The following is a 26822-nucleotide window of genomic DNA, read 5'->3' as shown; positions in this document are numbered from 1 at the left end:
TGATTGGGGCTATGACGAGGGAGAGAGAAAGAGAGAGGGGGGTTTAAAACGTCAGCATAGGAGCCCTGCTGCCAGTCTGCATGTACTGATATGCACGACGCTCGAGGAGTTTGCGCTCCGGTCAGGCTCGCGCACTGGGATCCTAACCGTCACCAGCACATAAAAGCGCGGATAACAGAGATGATTCTCTTCACACAGCAACACGAAACGGAACAAAGTGTACGCAGGTGGAAGCGATGAAGTGTCCTGTCAGTTTCCACACACCTTTGGATGTGACGAGCTCCAAGTAGCGGGAGTTTACCGTGACAGACAGCAGGTGGGATTCCACTCAGAGGAGAGCTCGCGCTTGACTTTTTGTTGGACATGGGACCGGGTCTCGCCTGTTTTGGATACGGTACCGGAGGAACCGCGTCTTCTTGAACGAAGAGCTGTCGACAGCTGGACAACGACGAGATGCGCTCCGACCACGGCTTCATCCTGCTGCTCCTCAACGGGACAGCGTGCTTGGTGAGGTTTAAATATTATTGTGATATAATAAGTTTGTGTTATATTAAGTTTCAGTCTTGTTTATTGAACCGAAATGGGTCTCAACGGTTGAGTGGTGCGCTTCACGTGGCCCTCACCTGTGCGTCAAGGGGTGACAGTTATCGTCTTCCCGCCGAGCGCACGCGCTTCACACTTAGCTAAGGGCGGGAGTTTGAGGCACGAGCTCTGGATGGACCTGCTCGAGCGGGTATCGACTCTTCGAAGTCATGGTTCGCTTCGCGCGCAAGGGGTCCCATGCCTATTCGGTGTATTTTGTGTTAGTGTGTGAAGGAATAAGAGAGGGAAAGATACAGTGAGGAATTTCAGGGGCGTCCTGGTCCTAAATTGTCGAGGGGGCACAAGTGACAGTATTCAGTGACAGTATAGCCTGGCTATAACCTATACATAAACGAAGAAGAAGAAGAAGAAGAGAGAGAGAGAGAGAGAGAGAGAGAGAGGGGGGGGGGGGGGGGGGGGGGGGTAAAACAATGTAGCCTACCAATGCAGGCAACAAACTTTTTGTAGAACATATTTAAGCAATAGGCTATCACACGACCAAATGTGCCAAACCATTTTTACAGCACAATTGTGTGAGTATGATATTGCAGTTTTATAAGTAATTCGTTTTAAGTTAAGTAAGTTTCAGACCATGCCATGGCAGTTCTTGTCAGCAAAAATATTTCCAGAAGTCACCATGCATCAAAATGGACAGTTCTTGTTTTTTATGGACTATTGCATTATTTAGCAGCTTCATTAGCCTATTATTATTATTTTTTTCTAAATTCGCGTGTTCTGTAATATTTAATCAAAATAACTTCCCCTCCCACTTGCAGACATCTCTTCTCTACTCTGATTACGTGTTTGCTGGCGCAAGGGCGGGACAACTGTCCCTCACATGAGATCGCTGGATCTCAACAATAGCAAACGACAACCAGAGTGGCCAAATCCGCTTATAACACGGGCTTCTTCTTTTTATTTTATTTTTGTAAGTCGCGTGGGTCACGGCCCGGGTCAAGGTTTTTTGGGCTTATTTAAAAAAAAAAGAAAAGTGGTTGCTCGTTAGGAAAATCTGATAAGCAACTTCGTTTCTTTATATTTATGGTCACTGTTTTTTTCCCAATACATTGTTTGACGCTGTCTACTCACAGTTAATAGCCAACCAGTGCAATACTAAAAGTGCTGTAGCGTAATTCGTCATCTCACATCCCACCCCCTTCTCCCCTTCATTGGAGAAAAATCACATTTTACGAGCAGGCATGTGACGCTGCAATCAAAGCGATGATAGTAGACCCAAATAGAGATTTATGTACATTTTCAAAAACAATGCCACAATTAGAGGAAACATGGGAGATGATGGATGGTGCAGGGGAGGAAAGGGACATCATTAATTAAAATATATATTTCTTTGAATGCATTAAGCATTACAGGCTATAACAAAAAACATTAACAAGTATACTTACTAAAACTAACAGTAGATATATGGTTCAAATTTATGTTATTACAAATATGTGGCTATATATTACAACTCCCCCTCAGTGCTCTTGTCTTTTTCTCATTTTCCATCTCCAAACCTATTCTGCTCAGAGGTTATCGAAGGATAGTGCTTGCCCTCCCGCTTTGTTGCAATTTGATGATTTTTGTAAAATAACTTTGAACTTTGAAGCTTTTCAAAATTCTGAGTGATTTCAGCTTAATATGCTCAATTATCATTTATTGATAATAAATAATATTGATGATAATAAATAATATAATAATATTGGCTTGCTCCGGGCTTGTTTTGTAGCTGCAGTTGCTTATTTGCGGTTGACGACAACGATCTAACAATCCAATCAATATCTGATGTCCCTACATTTTTTTCTTGTCAAGAAGGTGTATCATTCGAATAAACATCACAAGAGGGTAGTTTCTATCACTAAGCAAAGCACAACACAAAAGCCATTCTGGAACACTCTGGGTTTTCCATTTGGAGCAAGAGAAAACAACAACTTTCTAATTCTATAAACTTCACTATGCACCACTCACATACTCTAGTCTGCAACACCATGAACACAGACAAGTATGTGCTGCAAACTGATACAAACTGAATGTTAAAAAAGAGGAAAAGCATAGTGCGTAGAGGCCAATGTTCAAATCCCAGAACTATGTATTTTATATATTTTAAATACATTTTAAATACACAAAGTACAATTAGACATTTGCTAAAATTTAGTTTCCATTACAAAAAAAAAGTTTTGCGTTACATGAGGGTTAATAATGATTTATTATTTATTAATGAAAGGTGTGACTCTATTGAACTAAAATGGATATCTGTGGCAGCATTTTTAGAAAATTTTCCCCGCCATGATTTGTGAAACTACTACTACTAATAGTAATAAAAAAAATAATTATTGCTGTTATTATTATTTATCAGCTGTCAAAATCCACTTTGCTCAATCTGAGGGGGCATGTGCTTCCTTTGAATATAGCCATGACACTTCTGAGAATAAGACAGATGTTACTTTACCAATCCTACAGACCAAGTTTCAATAATTTCACATAACTCCACAGCTAACATTTTAACGCAAGATTCCCGTAGGGGTTGGGACTTTTTTTTCCACAGTGATCAGAGTCAATTGTCATCTTGGCACACTCTACAGAGTCTTACCCATATCAATGAGTAAAATATCCATAGTTTATCTTTAGAGCAAAGGTTGTGTACGGCTGCCTGTTTTCCATGCACCTGCTGCGAGGGTGTTATAGCTTAACACCCGCAGTCTAAATTTAATCCCCCTCTAGCAGTCCCTGTGTTACAATTATCTGCTGTGTAGCTGGAATAATTCATGACTTCTTCTTTGACACGTTTTAATCCTCTTGTATTCAGCAGGGATACAAAATGATATAATTAAAGGGGGGGGGGGGGGAAAGAAGCATATCAGAATTAGGAATCTAAACAACAAACAAGCAGTGCTTTATTTGTAGGGTTTAATTATGCCACATAGAGGGTCTTTTGGTAGGATGTTGCATTAGTACAAATCCAGCTTCCTGCTGTAAAGCCTCCCATTTGGCTACTTACATTTGTCTATTCGGAAGGGGGCGGACAACTAATAACCATGACAAATCTTCCCTAGAATAATTACAAAACACCTACGTGTAATTAACTGAGAGGGGCTGCCAGTGAGAGGAAATTTAATAAGGTCACATCCCCTTAAATCTGTAACCCAAGTTTGGATTTGATGAGGGTCAGTCCTGAGAGAAATGTACAGCATACATACCACGGCATCACCAATTTTAATAAAGAAAAAACACAGTCTTATAGTCTTACTTTGTGATATGAATATATATATATATATATATATATATTGGCAAGAAAAGAAATGCTGAAAATAGCAGACTCATAAAATGACAGGTGAAGGTTATAAGGAATTTAATTAAAATACCATACACGGTTTTCCTCGTGTTGCCTGCAGAATGTTGTCAGTGAATACCTTCAGATATATAGCCATACTTTACGTCAGGAAGACACTAATAATGTAATTATCCAATTTAGCTTACGGCGTTAGGTCATTTATCTGCCACATTACTTAAAACCTGAGGGAGAGTCAGACGCAAGAAAATGGCTTATGTGTTCGCACACCTAAATTGGGCATCATGGATAATTCATTTGCCGTGTGACAGTGATAAATTATAGAGCAATCCGTGAATTATCCCTTATTAAACGCTATTATGCCGTTATTATTAATAGACATGTAGAGCACATTAATAATCAACCTTAATTTTCAGCGGCTTTATTGAAACTAAAGGGCCTGCTTTAATAAAGCCTTCAAGCGTTTGCCTAGTTAAACTCAGGAGCTTTCATTAAATCTGTGCCCTTTGCCACGAGCTGATTGAATTTACCAACTAAGAAAATCAACTGATCAGCTGATGCTTATGAGGTTAGAAACATCTAAAACCTACCACATACATTACAAGTTATGGGTGTGAATCCACTAAATTAGCATTTTGTGTGTGTACTGAATGAATGCAGAAGTCACACTTTCGAAATCGTATCAGCTGACATACTGTAGAAAATCATAGCAATGTTTTGACATTTTGACATGTTTGGTGTTCTCTATACTTTTTAATTACAGTAGTTGTTCCGTTTGGATATGTACACACTACATAGACTTAAAGTCAGCATTAAATAGAAATTAACCCAATATTTTTTTTTTATTAAAACTCGATCTTGCGGTGAAACGGCATACTTCTCAATGGCAACATATGCCAGACTTCTCCAATCATTGTTGTTTATACATTACCAAGATCTGTCCGAATACTTGATTCTGATTGGCTGCAAGGTGTGCAATAAAACCGTTTAAGTCAGTTTAATCACCGTTCTATATTAATCCGCTGTTTTCATTGATGCACACACCAGGCATGCATACGTCACTCGCACACAGAGCGGAGATTGCGCTGCGGACACAGAACCATTCAGAAACACAGAAACGTATCAACGCTGCCCAGTGACAGTGATAAAATACTAGCTTCTCTGAATCGATACATTATATTTCTCAGCAACAAGGGGGTTACATGATTTCTACTTTTAAGTAATTCATCTCACAGCTTTGTTGTTTAGAGAGAGACACAACAGGCGCAGCTATGAATCTCTTTCGATAATTAATGATATAACAAATTATATATTCATTCTGATCAATATAATCTTACACACTACTTTATATCTGTGTCTGATTTAAAGCGGGCAGAATGCTAGATCTAACTGACGAAAATAACCGTCAATTTTACCCTTCCGGTCAAATATTGTGCTGCAAACATCAATAACAGCTTTAAATTGTCAATGCTGGCAAATGACCAAGGTAAAAGCGGGATAATCCACGGCCAGCTGTGGACCGATTTTAAATGTACTTCGCGGAGGCAACCACCGTCCGCTTTGCGTTGGCCGGTTCTTTGCCTCCACGTCGTGCATTAAAATAGTTTAATGCACAGCTAGCTGTGCATTATTTAAACCCTGCCTTTTTTCTTACACAAGACTGCACGCTCGCATTCAGATCTGTCTCTATCCAATCAACATCCTTTGAATAGAATTAAAGAGATAATTCACCGATAAGCATTAAGCTTTTTATCAGTAGAAAACCTGTAGTATTTTTTAATTTTCATGTTCACCATGAACATTCAGATTCAACAATCGGAATAAATTCATTCCGATTCAAACAAAAGGCGTGCATGTAAACATAATGAATGGCGACCACAGAAACCAAAAGCCGAATCCCGGACATCCCGAAATCCGGTGTGCGAATCCGACACTCGTGGCCACCCTCACGAGCCGCAACACAGCGAGTAACAGCCGCTGACGATGGAGGAACAAGAGGCGGCCGGAGCAGCCGCTGCAGCAGAGGAGCGAGACCCGCCTGGCGGTCAGGAGGAAGAGACTTGTCACGGAGATTTACGATAAAACGGCATCTTTTTAGTTTCGAGTCAACTAGTAACCTATTTGTATCAATTATTCCGATACTGGCCTCTGTAAACGGTAGACGTGGCCTCGTAGGGCAGCGAAGCAAGTGCATTCTGGGAGTTGTTGTCTTTCATCCACATGAGCCACAAATACATTTTCTGGCTTTTCTCAGTCTAGAAGGGACCAACTTCTAGTACATAAATTTCTACATTTCTACTACATAAATGATCCAATTTAAATACACAAAAAGTATCCCTTTAAGTCTCCACCCTACACTTTTTTATTTTTCATAAATCGAATTCACGATTACTTTGTATACTTCACAATGTGTAGAAGATCTGCATCATATACTTCCATCACATTGTTACTTTAATTCAAATGTGCTGTCACTTTAAACCTGAAATTTTCAGGAGTGAATTCAGTTGTAGAATGAGGTTGTCACCAAACCGATTTAAGCACTCAGTTTGGAAGTCAAGTCACAACAATATGTTGCTGCAGTGTGAACGCTAAACAGATCAATACTGCAAACATCTCACCCAAAATATATCCAGACAGCAACATAGTGCACCAGCCCAGATCCGGGCCACATCTGGTACATGTGGATTCAACGCGTAACAGATGTGGTCCGGATCTGGACCGACACTATGTTGCTTTCTGGATATAAACAACAAAAACATTATAAAATAATAATACACAACAATATAAAATGATACAATAAAAATTATATAATAATATAAAATAAAAAAGGCCATACTTGCACATAAGGTAGACAACTCCTTTCTGTTCTTTAAATATTCACAGAATCAACAGTTATCCTTTTAACCCTCTTTCACTCCTGATTGTGATGATTTAAGTGATTTCTCCACAGAACAATGTCATGCAGTCAAGAGCTTTTTGCAGGCAATTACCGTGTTAAACGTGTTTATGCTGATGATATTGGCCTAGCATCATTCTCATTATGAGCACATTAAATTAATACAGTTACAAGATATAATTTTTCAGAGCCGGCAGTCCACTTTCAACATAGTCATCAGGGAAAATAAACTAAACACTGACATTAAAATCAGACAACTCAGTCCATCTGTCTGGATGTGCGCGATAAGCTTTGGTTTTTGGCGAACAGAGAAAAGATAAAAAAGACTGTTTGTTAAAGTGTATGCATATGTCTCTGTGTGTGTGTGTGTGTGTCCAAAAAATATCAATTCACTCATTGTTTGTAAAATGCATGTGATCAATATGAGTGAAAGCTGTTTGTGTTTTCAGACCAGTTTCTATTTAGAGGGACATTTCTTATTGGACCAACATTCTTCTAAAACTAAATCCAGAATACAATAGACCCGAAGCCATTCAGGAGAGAGTGTTTCTGACTGTCTTCAAATCTGGTGTTTCTTAGACAGTATCGCTTGATTTTAAGCTCTTAAAAAAATCTGTTTGCATGCCATAAACTGTCAGATATTCTGTGACTCACCTGTTCAACAAGGCCTTTCTTGTCCCTCACAGTCTGCTGCCTTGTCTGGCCAGATTTACTGTACAAGAAAATTCAGAGACTGTCCCCTAGATCGACCCACCGTTCATCTTGAGACAGTAAGAGGGCAAGTTAGTCACTCATAGACAAACAAGAAAGACAAAGCACAGTACCAATGCTGTAAGATACACACTGTTTCATTAAACACTGCTGTATACCTGTGTGATGTGTGTTAAGCACTGTTGATGTTTTTTATGCATTAGCACAGACTGACTAACCCCCCATCCACCTCATTCCCTGAGATGGGCATCGTTGGCATGGCTCTCCCTATGAAGATAAGCTAGAGAGATGCACAGTACAGCTAAGACGGCACATATTTTATTATGTATAGATTATTAAGCACTCCTGTCAACATCCAATTATATCTCAGTTACATGTCATTGTATAAATATTGAGCCACTGCTTAATTGAAACTAACACTGTGGTAGTCACCATGCTTACATTACACTGAGCATGTGGACTTTGTAGTGGTCTCATGTCATTGTGATTAGGGCCATTTTCTTAAGACCAAAAACACAAAATATGCAAAGACAGACAATGCATTGCAAGGGCATGTGCTCTAGGGTTACTGTGGTGGTGGTAAAAAAAAAAAACCCTCAGCACTCAAGGGGGCGACAGAGTTACCTTTGTCATGTCATGCCTGTGACATTAAACCAGATGTGTTGTTTAGGCAAACAGTTAGGCTATATCATGACAGTAGCTGACATGACATACCAAACTGACTGTAGAATCAGACCAGTTACAGTCAAAGGGCAGAAGGCAAAGTAAAAGGTCGGTCAAACTAGCATGTGAAATTTCTTTGGACACTGCAATGTCGTGATGTGACGTCACACTCTGAAGCGTCTTTAAAAAAAAAAAAAACCTGCAAAAAATTCAACAGAAATTCACATTCAACATAAACAAATAAAAATAAATCCAAAATGTAAAAAATATACAATCTACTCCACTTTCCTGCAATGCTGCTAACCTGCATCCTCACCTGTTTGTGTTCGTTTAATTCAGCGGAGAGGTAGCGCCTTAATGATTTGTCTTGCTATACAGTTTCACAGGCCAGGGTTCACCAAGTTTGAACTTTGGAATGAAACAAAACGTGAAACTTCTTCACATACGTAAGCTTGAGTTTCCGGTCCCCTGTTTAAACTAACAATGCACAACTTTTATAGCATTTATGAATTTGGTTTAATGTAAAATTATATATTAAATACATTTATACAAAATATTAATGTATTCCCTTTTGTTCAAAGTTAATGTTAGTTCAAAATGTGTAAACTTTAATGTTAATGTATACAATTAAAAATTGCATTTGTACATGTACATTAACCAAGAATAAAAGAAATGCTGTAAAAGTATTGTTCATTTACATGACCTTAAAACAATTTATACTTATGTGTCTGTTTTTGCATTTACATACATTAAGGAAGTACTTTTGAGTCTTTTAACGTTATTGCTATTCAAAAACACGTTCAAGTTATGCTTTAAAGGGGTGGTTGAGTATATTTCAGTTATACTAAAAAAAAAAAACTTTAGTGTGTAATGTTTCTGTTTGAGCATAAACAACATCTACAAAGTTACAACACTCAAATTTCAAAGCAAAGGAAGATATTTGCTTTTAAAGGACTACAACAAACGGCTGGTAGGGACTACACGACATTCCTCCTGGGTTAGTGACATCACCAACCCTAAAATGTACATAAACCCCGCCCCCGGGAACACACAGTCCATGTTGAGAAGAGGAAAAGTTGTTGTATAAGAGTACATTTGTGAGTCAGCTCAAACTTTAGCATCCATCTTTTCACATGCAATAGAAAGTCATTCTGTGTGCATCTCACAACAGTTCCTATACGAGCGATTTATAGATTATCATGACAGAATATCCTAATTGAAGATAGTTAATGCCACATCAGCAACATCAATTCATCAACTAACCATTCAGAGACGTCCTGTTGCATATACGTGTTGTCACTTCTTCTTGAGTCTCTCCATCTTTGTCTGACTCCGTTTTAACATTAAAGGCAGAACATTATGTCATTTTAGTGTGTTTGCGTGAGGTAATCGCAGCTGAGCTCTTGAAACCCCGCCCTCTGCAGCAGCTCATTTGCATTTAAAGGGCCAGGCACAAAACGGTGCGTTTTTGCAAACCCTCAAAAAGTGACAACTTTAACATGCTATATAAAAATATCTGTGGGGTATTTTGTGCTAAAACTTCACACACACACTCTGGGCACATCAGAGATTTATTTTACATCTTGTGAAAATGCCATTTTACCACCCCTTTAAGGTTTTCCTCCATTGTGGATTTTAATCAATACATAGAACAATCCATTTTTACAAAAAGCAAATTAACTGCTGGATTAATTATGACTTGGAAAGCAGTACATATTTGTTTATGTCTGAGGAGGTTTTGGACTTCAAATAGACTTCAGAGAGGGGCAAATATGAGTTTCTTCATGGACACAGTGTTACATCCAGTTTATTTGAAGCATGGACATCTGTCACCATCTGTGAAAGTAGACAGATGGTTATTGTACTACCAGAGCATTGCAGTGACCTCATCAGGGTGTGACAAAGGCATCTGCTGACATCATTAGTGTGTGACATAGGCATCTGTTGGCAAAACCTTCAAGGCTGGATGAAAACAGAGTTATATTGCTTTTCTTACTCCTGCCCTATTGGTGTCCCCTTCATTTTTAATTCTTAAAAATGTCTAAATCCTTAGTTACTCAGCGAGTTGTCAGTTCAAGGATTTCCTCCGAGCCAACAAACTGTTTGAAAACATTAAGTTTATGTGTTTTTTAACAGCTGATGTGTAAAGAGCAGTGTTTACTGATGGCTGAAATAATGGCAATATGTAAATCACACACAAAAATGTATATTCAAATATACACAAAATTGCTAAATCCATTGTCAAAGCTGTCAGTCCTATAGGATTTCAAACTGACGTGTGTGTGTGTGTGTGGGGGGGGGGGGGGGGTTGATTTTTGCTGTCAGATGTGGAGAACATGGATGGAGTGGTTAGTGATCTTCAGGCTTTCTTGAACAATGGGAAACATTGAGTAACAGCACTAAAAGAATCATGTTCATGATACTTTCCCTTTGAAATGTTATCACACCAAGAGTCATCCCTTAATACCAGACATGACTTTTCTTACTAGAGAATTTATCAAAGGACTGGAGTCCACAATTTCATTCCCCACCCTTCTTTTTCTCCTGCTCTCTGCATCCCTCTCTTATTCTCAGTGCGTTCCATGAATGATCCTAACAAGTGCAAATGGGGTCAAATAGATGAGATCTAAACTGGCTGTTAGAGCCTGTCCTATAGTGCTATGGAGAATCCCATTACCCTGCACATCAGCTGTGCTCTCGGCCGTGGAGGAAGGGAGAGAGAACAGATGTAGTTTAGGATGGTGTTTGTGTCGATGACATAGAATCAAACCTCTTCCATTAGACTGTCTTGCACCGCTGCCACACATAGCCTTGTCGGATCTTACTGTGTCACCCTTTATCACCCAGCCTCACCCTACATGACTCACAGATCCATCACTAAAATTCACAGGGCCCAGAACAACATGTTTATGGGTACAATGAACAGTGGTTCTCAACTGGCTTTGTTTCAGGAATCAGACGGAATAGGGCCAACAATGTGCAAAGTTAACACAACAGACTGAAATTTAACAATTTCCTTTTTAGATTTACCTTTTTTTTTTTTACAGTTTTGATAGTTTTCAAGCTCTCTGCAGGAAATAATTAATAAAATATAATGTGGTCTGTTTTTCCGCATGGTAAGGGAATTCATATTTAATTTACATTATATTTTCTTTCTTGTTTAGTTTTATTAATGGTTTTCTTAAGATATCACGCAACATGTTTGAGTTTAATTGGATGCACAGCCTTTGGCATTAAGAACAAAAGATGTGGAAAGCGTTTTCCCCTTCCTTTAAAAGTTCATTTTAAAGGGAGGAGAGTTCAAACTTTTGAAGTACTGCTCAAAAGTTTGGGGTCTGTAATAAGTTCCTTGTGCTCACCATGCCTGCATTTACTTGATTAAAAATACAGTAAAAACAATCATATTTTGAAATGTTTGCACAATTTAAAAAAACTTTTTCTATTTGAATATATTTTAAAATTCAATTTATTCCTGTGATGGCAAAGCTGACTTTTCAGCATCATTACTCCAGTCTTCAGTGTCACATGATCCTTCAGAAATCATTATTATATGATGATTTACTGCTCTCTGTTGTTTTTTATGCTTGCTATTTTTGTGGAAACTGTCACACATTTTTTTTACAGGATAATTATAAATTGATAATTTAAAATATATTTTTTGATCAATTGTATGCATACTTGCTAAAAAGTATTAATAAAAAATAAACTTTGAATCGTTTGGATTCCTTGTTGATCCTGGAATAACATTCTAATCAACCAATCAGATTTGAGGGATAGGTTTACAGATAATGTCAAGTTAAGGCTTACAACAAGGGTCACAAAATTCTTATTCACCGATCATTATGTTATGGGTAGGATTAGGTTTAGAGGTAGGGATAGATTTAGGAATATGTTTTTGTTCATGGATCAACAAAAGATGTCTTACTTGACAAAATCACGGCAGCGAAACAGACAGACAGACAGACACACACACACACACACACACACACACACACAGTCTCTCTCTCTCTCTCTCTCTCTCTCTCTCTCTCTCTATATATATATATATATATATATATATCCAGCCCACCTCACTCTTCCCAGCCTGTCTATGCCTCACCTTTCACAGACCAGATTGTGCTGATTTGCACACAAATTCACGTTCTCTCTGTCAATATGTCATTAAGCAAAAATGTATCAGCCAATTCAGGCACCTCCATGTTGCAGTAAATACTGAATTATCCCTGGGTCCAGCGAGCATCACTGAACTGAACCCATCCAAATCATTTTAGATGGTCAGTTCAAGTGAGACGGGCCATGTGAAAAGGGGCACAGAGACAGAGGTGAGGAGGAGGAAGGAAGAGACTGATGTTTGTCGAGGAGCCAGGGCTGAGGTGGGTGTAAGGATCTGCTTATTGGCTCTTGTGACCCCCTTGAAGCCGGCATAAATTATTCATTAAGAGTCAAACGGCTTGTTTCTTGTGAAATTACCTTTCTCTCCCCTTTGTGTTCTTTCTCTCCCTTGCGCCTCTTGTCTTGGTGTGGAATAATTAGTTCTAAGGGCAGAGCCGTTTGCAGATTTTAATCATGTAACAGAAGGAGAAATCTCCCAGCGTGAGCGGATGAGGTCTGTTGCAAAGAGTGAGAGAAATAAATGTGTCGGCGAACACTCAGGAATCTGAGTGGGATCTGGGGCCTTTAATTAAAAATTGATGTCATATTAGAGATGGAGATTTCAATCCAACAGCCTGAGGAAACACAGGAGCACACGGCTCATATTGAGAGACAGAGAGACGGAGATTGAGAGCGAGAGAGAGAGGTAGTTTTCATTGCACCCTTTCTGCTTCCCACCCCCTCCCTTAATTATATGGAGTTATTTAGAAAATGAAAATCTCATCTCATCTCATACACATTGTTTTCTGCATAATATTCAAACTTAATTTGACACTCAGGTTAACAGCACAGTGTCTTTCTGCAGGGACATAATACAGTGTGTGCTTGTCGGTGTGCAGTACCTGTACTCAGAGGCTCAGAGGAGGTTATCATCTGAATCATACCACCAAATTAAAAACATATTGTCAGACTTATTGACATACACTTTACCTTGATAATAAATCCATTACCTTGATTCATTTTCTTCCTTCCTCTTTGGAGATTTGTAAAGATCATGAGTCTGGCTTGTCAATATATTTCTTTCATGGATTCATATGCAGTGGCTGATGTTACTACTCTTTCTGGCTGACTGTAGTCCTTAACTTCCAAAGCTCGGCCCATAGTGGTGGAAATGCACTGGACTAGGGACCTTTATTTTTTTTAAACGCACAGTAAATAGTTTTGTTTGAAAGAAGCCGTCTAGGAAAAAACAAATCACGGTTTTCCCCCACAAATTGAAAGTTTTAATATTTCACAATACTATTATTACTGTACTTTTGATGCAGCCTTGGTAAGCCTAAGAGTCTTTGGTGACACTTTATTTCGATAGTCCACTTTAGACATTCTATTAACTATAAGTAACTTTGCAACTACATGTCAACTAGAATGTCAAATAGAAGTCATTAGAATATACTTCTTAATATCTGCTATTATTTTAATGGCCCTAACAGACATTCTACTGACTATACGCTACTTTTCAAGTATGTCGACTTCCATTAACACTAACCCTAACAGTCTACTGATACTCTAACAAGAGTTAGTTGACATACAGTATTCGCAAATTTACTTATAGTTAGTATCAGAGGTGTAAAGTCCAGGGGTCAGAAAGTAAAAGTCCTGCCATATGTTTATTCCACCCACGAACTCAGCCAGCTGATTTCACTAATTAGTTCTATCTCCTGCTGAAAACGGTGCTAATTAGCAAATCCAGGTGATTGGACATTTAAATTTTTTACTGAGGAGGACTTTTACTTTCTGAACCTGGACTTGACACAATGTTTAAGGTGGACTATCAAAATAAAGTGTAACTGAGACTTCTTTCAAAATTATTTCAAAAATCTGGATTTATTTTGATAGTCCACTTTAGACATTCTACTACCTATAAGTAACTTTGCAACTACGTGTCAAAAAAAAAAAAAAAAAGTGTAACCAAAAATCTTACTGGTCCTAAACATTTTAATTATAATTTCTTTTGTATTTGTTTTGTGATAATGAGGTTACTGATTTTTCATGTATAAAAACACTCAATTATAACAAATAAAAATTAAGTATTTTCATTCACAAGTAAATCTTTCGGGGAAAACCACTAGGTTGGCCTTATGACAGACAATATAAAATGAAAATGACAACCAATTTAACTTCTATAATGTGATGCAATTTTTTTATTAAATAGATTCAGGGGAAAATAGTGTAGGCAACACTATCTGGCAATAGTGTGTTTTGTTTTTTAATTTAGGTGTCTGGAAATAGCTATACTTATTGGTCAATATTATCCTCCATCAGCATTGGCTACATTAGTAGAAAAGAAAGGTTTTAGAGAGAGAACGTTATTACATTTTGATTTAAATATTGTGAAAAAATATATTTTTTTTCTCTTTAGAATAACATGCTCTGATATACTGTGGACTAAGATTTCTACAGTCAATTTTCATTCATGTTGCTGTTCAAGTCTGAAAAAATGTATAGAACAAAAATTGCAAAGCTACTTTTTTATAGGACATCGGAACAAACTGCCATATTCTTTGTTTCAGAAAGAAATTGGAGTTGGTGGACCCGCTAGCGGCTCTTCCCTTCAGGAAGGTTTACATTAATTGCAGAGCCTGTTTCTTTAAACGACTAGGCAAAAACATGTACCTCTTTCTCCAGTGCTATCAGTCTGAAACTCTGTAATAGTGTATCTGTCTGTTCTACGATTGCCAAGGGAGATGTGATTCAAAGGGCCAGAGCTAGCTACACACTCTCACACACTCGTTATGGAATATTTCAGCCCTCTGAGGCCATAAGGTTGCTGTTTTAAAAGGTTACCCACAGCAGCCTGCAATCCTACCTCTGATAGGAGCTTAATATAAATCCATATTGGAAAATTCACTTAAAAGACGGCAAGTTATTATATGCAAGGTGTTTTTTTTCCCCGTTGAACAAAGATTTTTTATAGCAATATGAAAATAAGCACACATATTTAATTAACAACTGCTTCAGTATTTCACAATTAAAACTGAAAATGCATGCAGTATTAAGAAAATTAGACCCTAAAGCATTATTATTATTGATATCGGGGGGAAAAGAAAAAGAGCTTGTATATATTTTGCCTAAAATTGAATAATTTTAAATATGGTGTTAACCAGAATCCCAAAGTTAGGAATGCTATTTTTCCTGCATGTTATGCATGATTTATTTTTTCATGGATGATTGGACTCTTTTCACCGACACCTTAGTCTGTGACAACATATGTAGCCTATTCAATTAGATAGCTACAATAAACCCCATTACTCAGTTGTAAAACGATTATGAAAGCTGTTATTTAACGTTTTCCGACAAGAGCCCTTGGAATACAGATCCTCATGGCAGATTCACAGATTCTCCATCGGATAAATCAGCAGTCAGAATCAGGGATATTCCCAGATGCAGTCGCCTGAGCTCTGCTGAGTAAAATGGTGCTGTCGTCTCTTTAATTGGCCTCGGTAGAGCACTGAAGTTGTCCCTTTAAGAGACTCAGGTAGAATGTTGTGCCAGTCTGTTTTTAATTGGCTGGGGTGAAACTGTGTACCTGTCTCTTTAAATGCCAGTTTATTGCCTCTGGAGCTGACAGGCCCACACCGGTCATCTCCCTATACTCTTCTCTAAACTGCCTGCATTGTTCTCGTTCTCCCAGCTCCCACTCTGTCTTCTACACTTATCTGTCTCACTCTGGCTTTGAATGTCGTCTGCCTGCTCTCCAGTTGCCTTCTTCATTATTGGAGAAGCTGTTCCTCCAGCTCATCCCACCTTCTCTCCACTTTTTCCTCTCCTTCTAGCTATGTTCGGAAAGCCACACTATACTGTTTGTGTACAGTATACACATTTTCTGATATGCAAACTGTGCAGTATAAAACTATAGAGTAAACTATTTGCAATACTTCAGTCCTCACTATATTATTATATATCTTATCGATTCAATTGTGTGTTTACAATTATTAATTTAACAGAAAACAAAGCGATTCATCTACTTTAATTAGGGGACACTGGTAGATGAAAGGTAGATTAGGGAGTAGGGAGAATGGATCTGAAAATGACTCGAGTAGGATATTTTAAATATATACTTTATATATATATATATATAGGCATATATATATATATATTATTATTATATATTTTTTTTTTTTTTTTTTTTTTACAAATGTAGGCCTATTCTTTTATTCAGCAATGATGCATTAAATTGACCAAAAGTGACAGAAGACTTTTACATTACAACAAATTTTCAAAAAAAACAAACACCTTTTTTGTTGTTTCCACAAAAACATTAATAGCACAACTGTTTTCAACATTGATCATAATAAATAAAAAAAGAATCAAATTATCATATTAGAATGTATTAACAGAACATTTTTAATCACATTAACGATCTGGTGAGCATAACAGACTTTCAAAACATTAAAATATATGATCGACCCCAAGCTTTTCAATGCTAGTGTGCATTTGAGTGCAGTACTAGTACACTATTCTCTCTGTCATCTCATCCATTTTTGCTGCTTAACCTCCTTGTATATAACCTCCTCAAACTCCTCGTTCATGAAAATCATCTTCTCTTTCTGTCGCCTGGAGAAACACCTAAGGCTTGTTGTCAATAACTAAATGAGTCACAATTACCACAATGACAAATTCCACACCCCCATTGCATTCTCACTGACTCACACGACACACACCAGACGGCAAAAACCCAGTTTCAGCCAAATGGCTCCATTATGTTGTTGTTGTTTTTTGTGTGTGTGTGTGTGTGTGTGTGTGTGTGTGTGTGTGTGTGTGTGTGTGTGTGTGCGTGTGTGTGTGTGTGTGTGTGTGTGTGTGTGTGTGTGTGTGTGTGTGTGTGTGTGTGTTAAAGGTCCAGTAAAATTGCTCAATTAGCGTTTTTATTTCCTAGTGTATTTTCTATTGAAAGTTGGGGTGGGACAAATCACTTATTCATTTACAGTACTTTATTGGCTAGATACTTTTCTAAACTTTTAGGTTTACACTAGAACATAGATGGCAGATCACAGTTAAAGGGATAGTTCACCTAGAATTTTTTTTTTTTCTTAATTTATCATCATATTGTTCCAAACCTCTATAAGTTTCTTTCTTCTACTGAACACCAAAGAAGATATTTCAAAGAATGTTGGTAATTCATAAGATGAATAAGATGTTACCTGTCCTGATCTGGCTCTGTACTTGTCAACATCAGAGCAGATCTTTTAAAATCGCAAAGCCCGCATGGGCTCACCTCCAAAGAAGCTTTCGCATTCACTCGCTACTTCTCTTTCCCTCTCGCCCATGCTTCTTTATGCAACCTTTAGCTCTGTGACTCAGTTGCTCAGCTTTTTTTTTTTTTTCTTCACTTTCTTCTGCTCAGCTATTTACCATCTGCTGCCTAAAGCAGTGCTCTTGTCCTTTTTTGTTTTATCACCCTGCTAATCATCCATTAGGTCTATTTAAACACACCAACCGGCCAGACGCTTACATTGCTAACGGCACAAAAAAAAAAGAAAACACTCCATGGTGTAGTTACAGAATGTACCAGCGGGGGCTAACTGGACCATGCCAAACCCTGACCCGCTGATATAAACACACACACACACACACACACACACACACACACACACACACACACACACTTGCTCTTAGTGGGTTTCATTCAAATCATTCATCTTACGCGCTGCAATTTATACAGTATTTTTTCACTTTCCTTTTTGCAATGTTTAAAAAAATTATACTCTTTGTTAAACAACATATTTGACTGAAAATAGGTAGCAATTGTGAGCAATTTTCAAAAGTTATGGCCAGTTGCGCAGCCCACTAATAGCATTAGGGCATCCAACTGTAAGAAAGCACACCACGACCAACAATACAGCCATTCGGTGACCTGCCGCAATAATTTCGAGGTGAATGCCCCATTACGCAGTCTATAACAGCCTTCTCATTCTGATTGCTGTCTCTAATGCTTATTCACTGTCAAAACTATTCAAACCATTTATGTTTTTGTCTCTGAGTATGTGGCAAGTTCTATTTCTGTTGGTACAGTAATTATTTCACAATAATACTAGAGAAAAACAGGAAATAATAGGAAGGACATGATATGAGGACTCGCATGAGCACCCAAGCTAAATGTGATAAAACACACAAAAAGTTTAAAATCCCTCCAACAAATCTAATTCTGCCATAATTTCCTCACCATCATGTCATTTCAATCTCGTATGCCTTTCTTTCCACGCACAAAAATGATTTTGAATAATGTTACAGCTGTTTTAGTCCACATACACATATTGTAAAGGTAGAATAAAGCTTTGAATTTGTTTGATAAACAGATGTGCACTAACCACACAGCTCAAGCTATTATGTTTTAAATCCTGACTATTCCTGGCATCAGGGCTCATTATACTGTATGTTAACATTACTTTTGGTGTTTAAATGTTTTTGCTTTTTTTTTTTTTTGTCCTTGTGTGTAACAATGGAGGTTTTGAGTTCTTAGAAAACAAGTTTTGCAACTCAAAGCAAGTATCATCGCCATATACTCATTAAAGTCCAAATTTATTTGGGATCCCATAAACAAGTCACTGGTGCGTAAAGACCTCATACAAATTAAAACTCACTGAATAAATGGGATTTACTGCGTTTAACCCACTGTCCTTTTACCACACATTGTTATATTAAAGACAATCTCTCTCCTCTAATTGAGTGTGCACCGCAGAGCTATTTTTCATTCTTATTGTCTTGTCTTTCCCCTCCTCTGTTTATCACATCTAGACTTTTCTTTCTTTCTCAGCCCACCGTAATCCACATGAAAGCTGAGAGTAGGATTAGAGAGCTGGTCAGTCTAGACAGCCGTTACACTTCCTGTACCAATGCCTCCAGCCGCGTTCCTCCCCTCCCAAGAGTGTTTCATCTGGCAAAAAAAAAACACATTGTGTTATTCCACCCGCAGTGTTTAGCATGCTGCGCTGTCTTGCACCGCTCACTTTAAGTGGTAGAAGGAAGCGAATAAAGTCAATACCACATCAAGTCTGTAGGGCGATGAAGTGGTTGATTTAGTTACAGATCTTATTAATAAAAGGCGGAGGAACATCCCTGTCAAGAGGTGCCGAAAATTACAGTGATATTGGATGAATCATGTCCTTAATTTGTCATGGAGGGCAAAGAAGTTATAAAATCCAATTCATCTCATTCAGAGATGCTTTCATTTTGTCACTTGGTTCGTAGTGTGGATTATAATATCCTGTCAATTCCCAACCGTCCCCTCCTTGTTTTTGTTTTTTTATTGGACATTTCTGAACCGAATCCTTAGAATGAAGTTTCCTTTACCAAAAATGAACAAGGATATCTCCGTTTTAGGACCCTGATGTGCTTTTAATGTCTCTTCTGGAGATTTACATCAACAATCAATGACACGTTCGGTGACTGTGAGCTGCATTACACGCTGGACTGAAATGGTGACTACAAAGAAATCTACAATGTTAATTTTGGTCATGACTTGTCTTGAAAAACGGAGACAATTTGATGGTCATTGTAGAGAAGTCGCTCCGCAGGACTGTGAATGAAAACTGACACTGCTAGAATTTTGTCGGATCACAACGGTCATGAATCGGAGAAAACTGGCCACAGATCAATGTGCGAAGTCAACTTTTTCCCAACATATTGGCAGTAAAGAGAGAGAGAGAGAGAGAGAGAGAGAGAGAGAGAGAGAGAGTGTGTGAGAGAGAGAGAGAGAGAGAGAGAGAGAGAGAGAGAGAGAGAGAGAGAGAGAATTGAGACTGAAATTGAGATCAGGTTATAGGAACAGGGGCCAATGGTGCGGTTGGTCCTCCTCACCCCTCCTCCCTCAAACCCGGTTCACATTCATCCTCTCTTCTGTGAGAAAAAAGAAAGGAAGAAAATGAGAGCGAAGCCTGAATAGATTAAAATCAATATGTCTACCTGCTTTTTATTTTTGTTCATTATTAATCTGGGGCTGAGATGCTTCTCCAGGGAGATATGGGAGAAATGGGATTTACTTGCAGGGCCTCCTGTGCGCCATTTCTAAAGGTGGTTTGAGCAGCACAAATGAAATAAGCACTGAGAAAAAAGGGGAAAAAAAGAATCGTGTAACATTCCAAGATCTCAACTTTTCTTAAAAAAAAAGGACATGATTGATTGACTAATTAATCATACAGGACATTCCAGAATAACTTCTGCCTTGTGGAAGAAAGTGACATCACTCAAATCAGAATAGTGTATCCAGACTGGAATGTTTACTCCTCTGAGAAGGAAGGGATGAGGAACAAAGCTTTTATTTGGTGAAAACAATATTGCATCATACAGCAAAGGGACACAGCAAAAAGTGTGTGTGTGTGTGTGTGTGTGTGTGTGTGTGTGTGTGTGTGTGTGTGTGTGTGTGTAGCACTTATAAACAGTAGCATTTGTCATTTGTTTTTAACCCGATATAGAATTAGAAAATAAAAATAAATTAGTGTTTTAAGCAAGTCTTACGAACTGATCCGAGATAGGGGGCTGTAAAACAGACTGTAATATTAATCATTGTCACACTGCAGTCAATTATGGAAATGCAATCCACAATCATTGCAAAAAAAATCCCTTCGCCAGAGTGACAACATGGGATATTGTACAGTACAGTCAGCTGGACATCATCACAAAATAAACCCTGACAGTGCGATTAGGACGTGCTGAAATAAAATAAAGATGTAGGAAATCAGTTTCCTGGGACCACAGTGATTTATACAGTTTAGTGGTCATTGTACAAAAATATTTGTACAATATATAATATGTCTGATAACACTTTCATAAGGTTTAGGCAAAACTTTCAGCGCATATCGCAGTCATCAATATGTCGAATACAAAGGCTCGTCAAGACAGGTGTTTCTATGCAGAATAATGCAATTTGATATTTATACTTCCAATTAGCCAGCATGACATTGATGCAAGACCTGCTCTGCATAGCTGCTGAGCAGATTAGTAGATCTGCAACGGAGCTAATGTAGAATTATTCAGTCTGTAGAGGCGTTACACGCTCGTCAAGGCCAGTTATTAATCCACACGTTCTTTTATAGAGACCTCTTTTATAGAGCACAATGAAGTCCTCACAAGATCCAAGCAAAGTGACTGAGAGCCTAAAGAAAAACGGGCACGACTACAGAAGACTGAATTAGCCAGTGCGTGTTGCGCTAATCCGTACTGTATAAAATGGAGTCTGTCTTATCAAGATTGGAGATAGGCACTTAGAGTAAAGTAAAATGAGTATCAGGCATGAGTAAGCCTGATTAAGCCGGAATAAGCCTGCATAAGACGAGACGAGATGGGCGTAAAGCATCAGAGTGGGCTGAAGGATCAGGGTTGAGACAGGGCAGCATGCATTATGGAAGAGAGAGATCCTTAAGCTCAGTGGATCAGGTCTGCCCTGACAGTGAGAACAGACTCATATACACACACACACACACACACACACACTGAATATATGCTTAAATAGTCTGGCAGTGGGATCTCTCTCTCACACACAAAGATAGGCAGAATCCTCAAACACTGACTATGACTGCATACATTTACTGAGAGGGTGGACTGGCATATGTTCTGGTTGGAATATACTAAGAAAAAAAGGTGGGTTTGAAATAAGGTCTAAAGGCACCTCATTCTGTTCTTTCTTTTCTTCCTTCCTTGTTTTTCCTTTTTACACTCGGCATACGAAACCATCATCATATACATACTGATAAGAAAATGCACATATCTCTTTAATATCTCAATTGTTGTATTGTAAACAACTGAGAGCATAAAGGTAATATGATTTTTGTCCATATTCCTTCATATGACATGTTGGAGCAAAACTGCACTTTAAACAATCTATGTAATTAATTCAAAGACATAAATGCTAACATCTAACTAGTGTTTATTTCACTACAAAAAAAGCATGTAAAACAAGTGATGGCTGTTAAATCGATCAACCATTTGTTATCAAGCAGTAAACTTAAATTCCTCGTCCAAATAAATTTGATTTGCTAAAATTAATCAAACTTGGCAACGCTACAAAAACCGGTTCATCTTGTCGAATCATCATCAGCAACAACACAAGGCATAACTAAAACGGTGTCCACTGTTTGAACCTACCTCAGGTTCAGAGACACTTGGCACTCCAGAGACAAGTCTCAGTTATATTTTTATGCCCTGGAACAGATGGAGGTGAAGACAAGATGTCACATGACTATTGGTAGTGTGAGATGGCATCAGTTCACTTGGACACCATTGGAAGTGGGAATTAATTTTCTTGGTTGCGGTCCATGTCGCCCCAACTCGCAAGGTCTCTGCAACCCATAAACGTGGAAGTGATTTCTGTCTCTGGTGAAGTCAGAGAGCTTCTGTACGGCATGAGACTGTTTCCTAGAAATGAATGTGTCTTTTGGGGGAGTTTTCGCTTTGAACCTGACCATGCGGCTACAATGCAGCTCAGGCCCATGGCTCAGAGACACAGACCAAACAGAATTTAGAGCTCATCAGATAATAAACAATACATCAAAGTATCATTGTTTTCTGACACTCTGCAACACACACACACACACACACAAACTTGTGAAGTGTCACATCCAACTGTTCGATCCAAGGTATGAGAGCTCTTGTAGGATTATCTGTGTATGAGGTGTTTCAAATAGATCATTACCATCCCGTAATTACCAGTTACGCCCACTCTGGGGCTCTTCACCCATCCATGAGCCCACATAAAGAGGCATCTCTTCCACCTCCACAACTCTCTATACAGTATGATACATACACACACACACACACACACACACAATTTTATCTAACAACATCCTTCTCTCCTCTTGGACTACTTTCATCCAGCCCGAGACCACTTCCTCTCTCTGCTGATTTTTTTTTTCTCTGCATGGCTTTTCTCAATAAATAAGATGTTAAAAATAATTATTTTGAAATGAATGTTAATTTTAATAAAAATGTTGGTTTGCCCTCTTCCTCTCTCTCTCTCTGAGTCATATTAGCTCTGGGAGTCCTAGAGATCTCCTGTAAAAACAGATTATCTAACCCTAACAGCCATAAAGGGATCAAATAATTCACACAAAATATATAAAGCAATATAGTGAAGAGGACAGGTCAGATCGCAGAGATTGATTCCTGTTGACGTGAGTCTAATGTGACCTGGACATTTGTGTGAGGTGTCAATGACGCTTTGCCGTGGGTGAATATTGACTCAAGTGCTAACTGCTAATGATGTTTCCCTTTTAGCAGTTCTTTTTTTTCTCCTTTCAATTCAGTCATTCAAATCATGCTATATTGCAAGGCAAGCACTGCATTAAAATTCCTGTACTGCTATTTCTCAAACATTCTATTATTATTCATCTTCTCGACAGTTTTAAACCAAATCGACATACATTCAATAATTTTGCTCCATTCAAACTTTGTTTTGCAGATTTCAGCCTTAAGTGCATTTTGGCTTTTTATAGAAAAAAAAGGAAATTTTTGCGAAAACAAAATCTAAACCCTAAGCATAAGTAAACTTCAACACTGTTCTTTTGCTTCCGTGCAAATGCCGCTATTTCCTTTGGGAAATGCAAATCTAGTTTCTATTCAAATTCCTGCCTATGTAACCTCTTCTCTCTTTAAATGTCATCATCTCTATTATACTTCCACTAACTGGCTCACTCTTGCTCCCGTTTTCTTTCCTCCAGCTGGCTCTAGGACAGGAAGATACCCACTCGTCATCTTCTTCCTTCCCCTCATCTACGTCAAAGTCCTCCTCCCCAGCAGACTCCTCCAAAACTCTTGGGGTTCTGGGATCTCAGGGTTCGATTTCACCCCTGAGCCGCTGGGTGATGCACAGCCGTGGCCGAGCCGCCAACACTTCCACAATGGAGCTCCCCTATCGTTCTCCGGTGCCCTTTTCCAAACAGGAATTTTGGGAAATGCTGGGTAGCGACCTCCTCAAACCGGACACGGACGAGTCGGGGAACTCCCGTGTGAAGCGCCGCCCCCCGATCGTCAAAACAGGCAAATTTAAGAAGATGTTCGGCTGGGGCGACTTCTACTCTAACATCAAGACAGTGCGCCTCAACCTGCTCATCACGGGTAAGATCGTGGATCACGGCAATGGCACCTTCAGCGTCTATTTCCGTCACAATTCCACCGGCCAGGGGAACATCTCAGTCAGCCTGGTACCTCCGGTAAAGGCTGTGGAGTTCGACTTGGAGCGGCAGAGCGTGGTCTACCCTAAAGACTCAAAGATCTTCAACTGCCGCATAGACTATGAGAAGGTGGACCGCAGCAAACGCACCTCACTCTGCAACTACGACCCCTCCAAGACCTGCTTCCAGGAGCAGACACAAAGCCATGTGTCCTGGATCTGCTCCAAACCCTTTAAGGTCATTTGTATCTACATTTCATTCTACAGCACAGACTACCGACTGGTGCAGAAGGTCTGTCCAGACTATAACTATCACAATGAGATGCCCTACCTACCCTCAGGGTAGAGCTGTGGGGAGCAGTTGACTAGAGGAACGAGGAAGGCTGGATGGGGGAAGGCTTTAGCATATGAGGGATCGGTTCTATTACGGATACAAAGATGAATGCGAAATGCTAATTTGGGACAGGGGTTTTAAAGGACACAGGTCTTCAGCTAGAGACTCTTCAGAAACTTATAATTGAGCTGTTATGGACAACCCTCTCATGACCTGAACATTACAGGTGGTTCAATAGGTGAATGTACAGTATTTAATGAGCTGCAGTTGATGTCCTGAAGAGCCTCTAAAGCAACCTGGCAAATGTGACCGGCAAAAACACATATATGCAAAACCAAATGGTCAGGCCCAGATGCTCAGTGTGAGAGGGTCCGCTGCATAAGTCCGAGTTCCTGATTGGCTGCGCTAATCAGTGTCCCAGTGTTAAGGTCTTCTAATTATAACCCAGGAACAAGAAATCATACTGGCCACCACAGGCTGCTATGCAGAGGTGGAAGAGTTTGCTGATTTGGTGTATGCTCTTAAAAATGAAGGTTCTTTTTTCTTTCTTTTTTTTGCAACTATGTTTCTTTAACATCCATGGACTCATTGCACAAAAGGTAGTTTAAAACGGAAAGATGTTCTTCACACTAAGAAAAAAATATATATTTGAAGAACTGTTCATTGAATGGTTCTTTAGGGAACCAACAATTGTGACATTTTTGTAAAACCCCACTTAGAATCTTAGTTTTTTAAGAGTGTAGGTTATTTTTCAAAAAAGCTCACTCAAGACATTAACACACAACATTCATCAATGACACCTCAATTTTTCCACCTCTGCATATACAAAATCGTAAAGAATGACACCGAAATAAAACTAAAATGTAGGTGCATAATGCAGTGTAGCAAGTGTAAGAGCAAAATGACCAGATTTAACAAAATGATAAAAACCTCCAACTTTATATCAATGAAAAGAACAAAACCAGGACAGAAAGCACTTTAATTAAAAACACAGCACTGAAAAAGAGATGTTGAGTCTGCATTGAGCCCAATCTCTCTATTGTTCTGACTGTTACGGAAGAGCAGAAAAGAGGTTTTGTTTGGTCAGGATTCCTGACTTTGTGCTGTGATAACTGTTCTGCTGAACGCACGATTGCTTCGTCCTTGTCTGAACATTGCCTCACACTCAGCTGGTTTATCGTTGAGAAAAAGAAAAAAAACAAGTTAATTTTGCATAATTTAATTACTCCGCTAAATGGGAGAGCTTGCAGTACATTTTGAGATTTACCTGACCAATGTCTTCTCTGGATGAAAAATGTCCACATTACATGAAGAGAATTCAAGCTGACCTTCAATGCTTATTGACAAATGATTGTGAAGGAAAATCATTGATATAAAATTCAAGTGGATTTAGACCAAATAATGGCAGACCGGCCAAAATCAAGACAGGTGAACTGAAATCATCAGGGGGAGAAATGAGGGAAGAGGAAAGACAGAGGGGAAGGATGGAAGGTAAAAACAGCAGTGGGTGTTGTGACGTCTGCAGTGACGAGCAGGTGTACATGACAGAGTGAAGAGGAGAAAAAGAGGATATGAAAGGTGACTCACAACATGAGCAAACTAACAGGAGATAGACCTGCAAAAACAAATGAGGAAGGGACAGAATGAATATAGAGGAGGGGAAGAGGAGAGAATCATGAAAAAAGACTGAAAAACAAACTCAGGATGCTAAATAGAGTAACATAAAAGCACAATATGGAACATCAAAGTGTCGTCTCACCGAGAGAGTTGGGGGGAAGAAGCTTTTTATGAGCCCACGAAGGAAAAAAAAAAACTCTTTGCCTGAAGTTAAATTCAGTATGGTGAATATATCCCTGTGGGTTTCCACGCAATTTAGAGAGTTACAAAGACGGAAATATCCTGCTGGATAGATCAGTTTAACTATGTTCTTAAAAGACATACTATTTATCTCCCTCTATTCTGAAATGTATTGTTTTACAAAGAAATTTTAGAGGTCCGAAATTAAAACTGGTAAAACTATACATTAAAAAAACACGCATGAAGTTGAACAAAAACTTACGACATCAAAGATAAGCTTATGATGCTCGTTATAATA

General features: G+C 38.7%; 1 protein-coding gene across 1 annotated transcript; it reads left to right on the top strand.

Annotated features, from left to right (window-relative positions):
* The first annotated feature begins 113 nt into the window (after positions 1-113).
* On the top strand, positions 114-26822 carry LOC306994102 (neurexophilin-1). The gene is made up of 2 exons (XM_079604423.1): positions 114-507; positions 23942-26822. Exons 1-2 carry the CDS (start codon positions 454-456, stop codon positions 24737-24739), a joined length of 852 nt encoding a protein of 283 aa, XP_079460549.1. The 5' UTR covers positions 114-453; the 3' UTR covers positions 24740-26822.

The sequence above is a fragment of the Phoxinus phoxinus genome, assembly GCF_949152265.1.
Source record: "Phoxinus phoxinus genome assembly, chromosome: 1".
In the NCBI taxonomy this organism is placed as follows: Eukaryota; Metazoa; Chordata; class Actinopteri; order Cypriniformes; family Leuciscidae; genus Phoxinus; species Phoxinus phoxinus.
The sequence above is the reverse complement of the archived record's forward strand: the minus strand, read 5'-3'. Positions and strand labels throughout refer to the sequence as shown.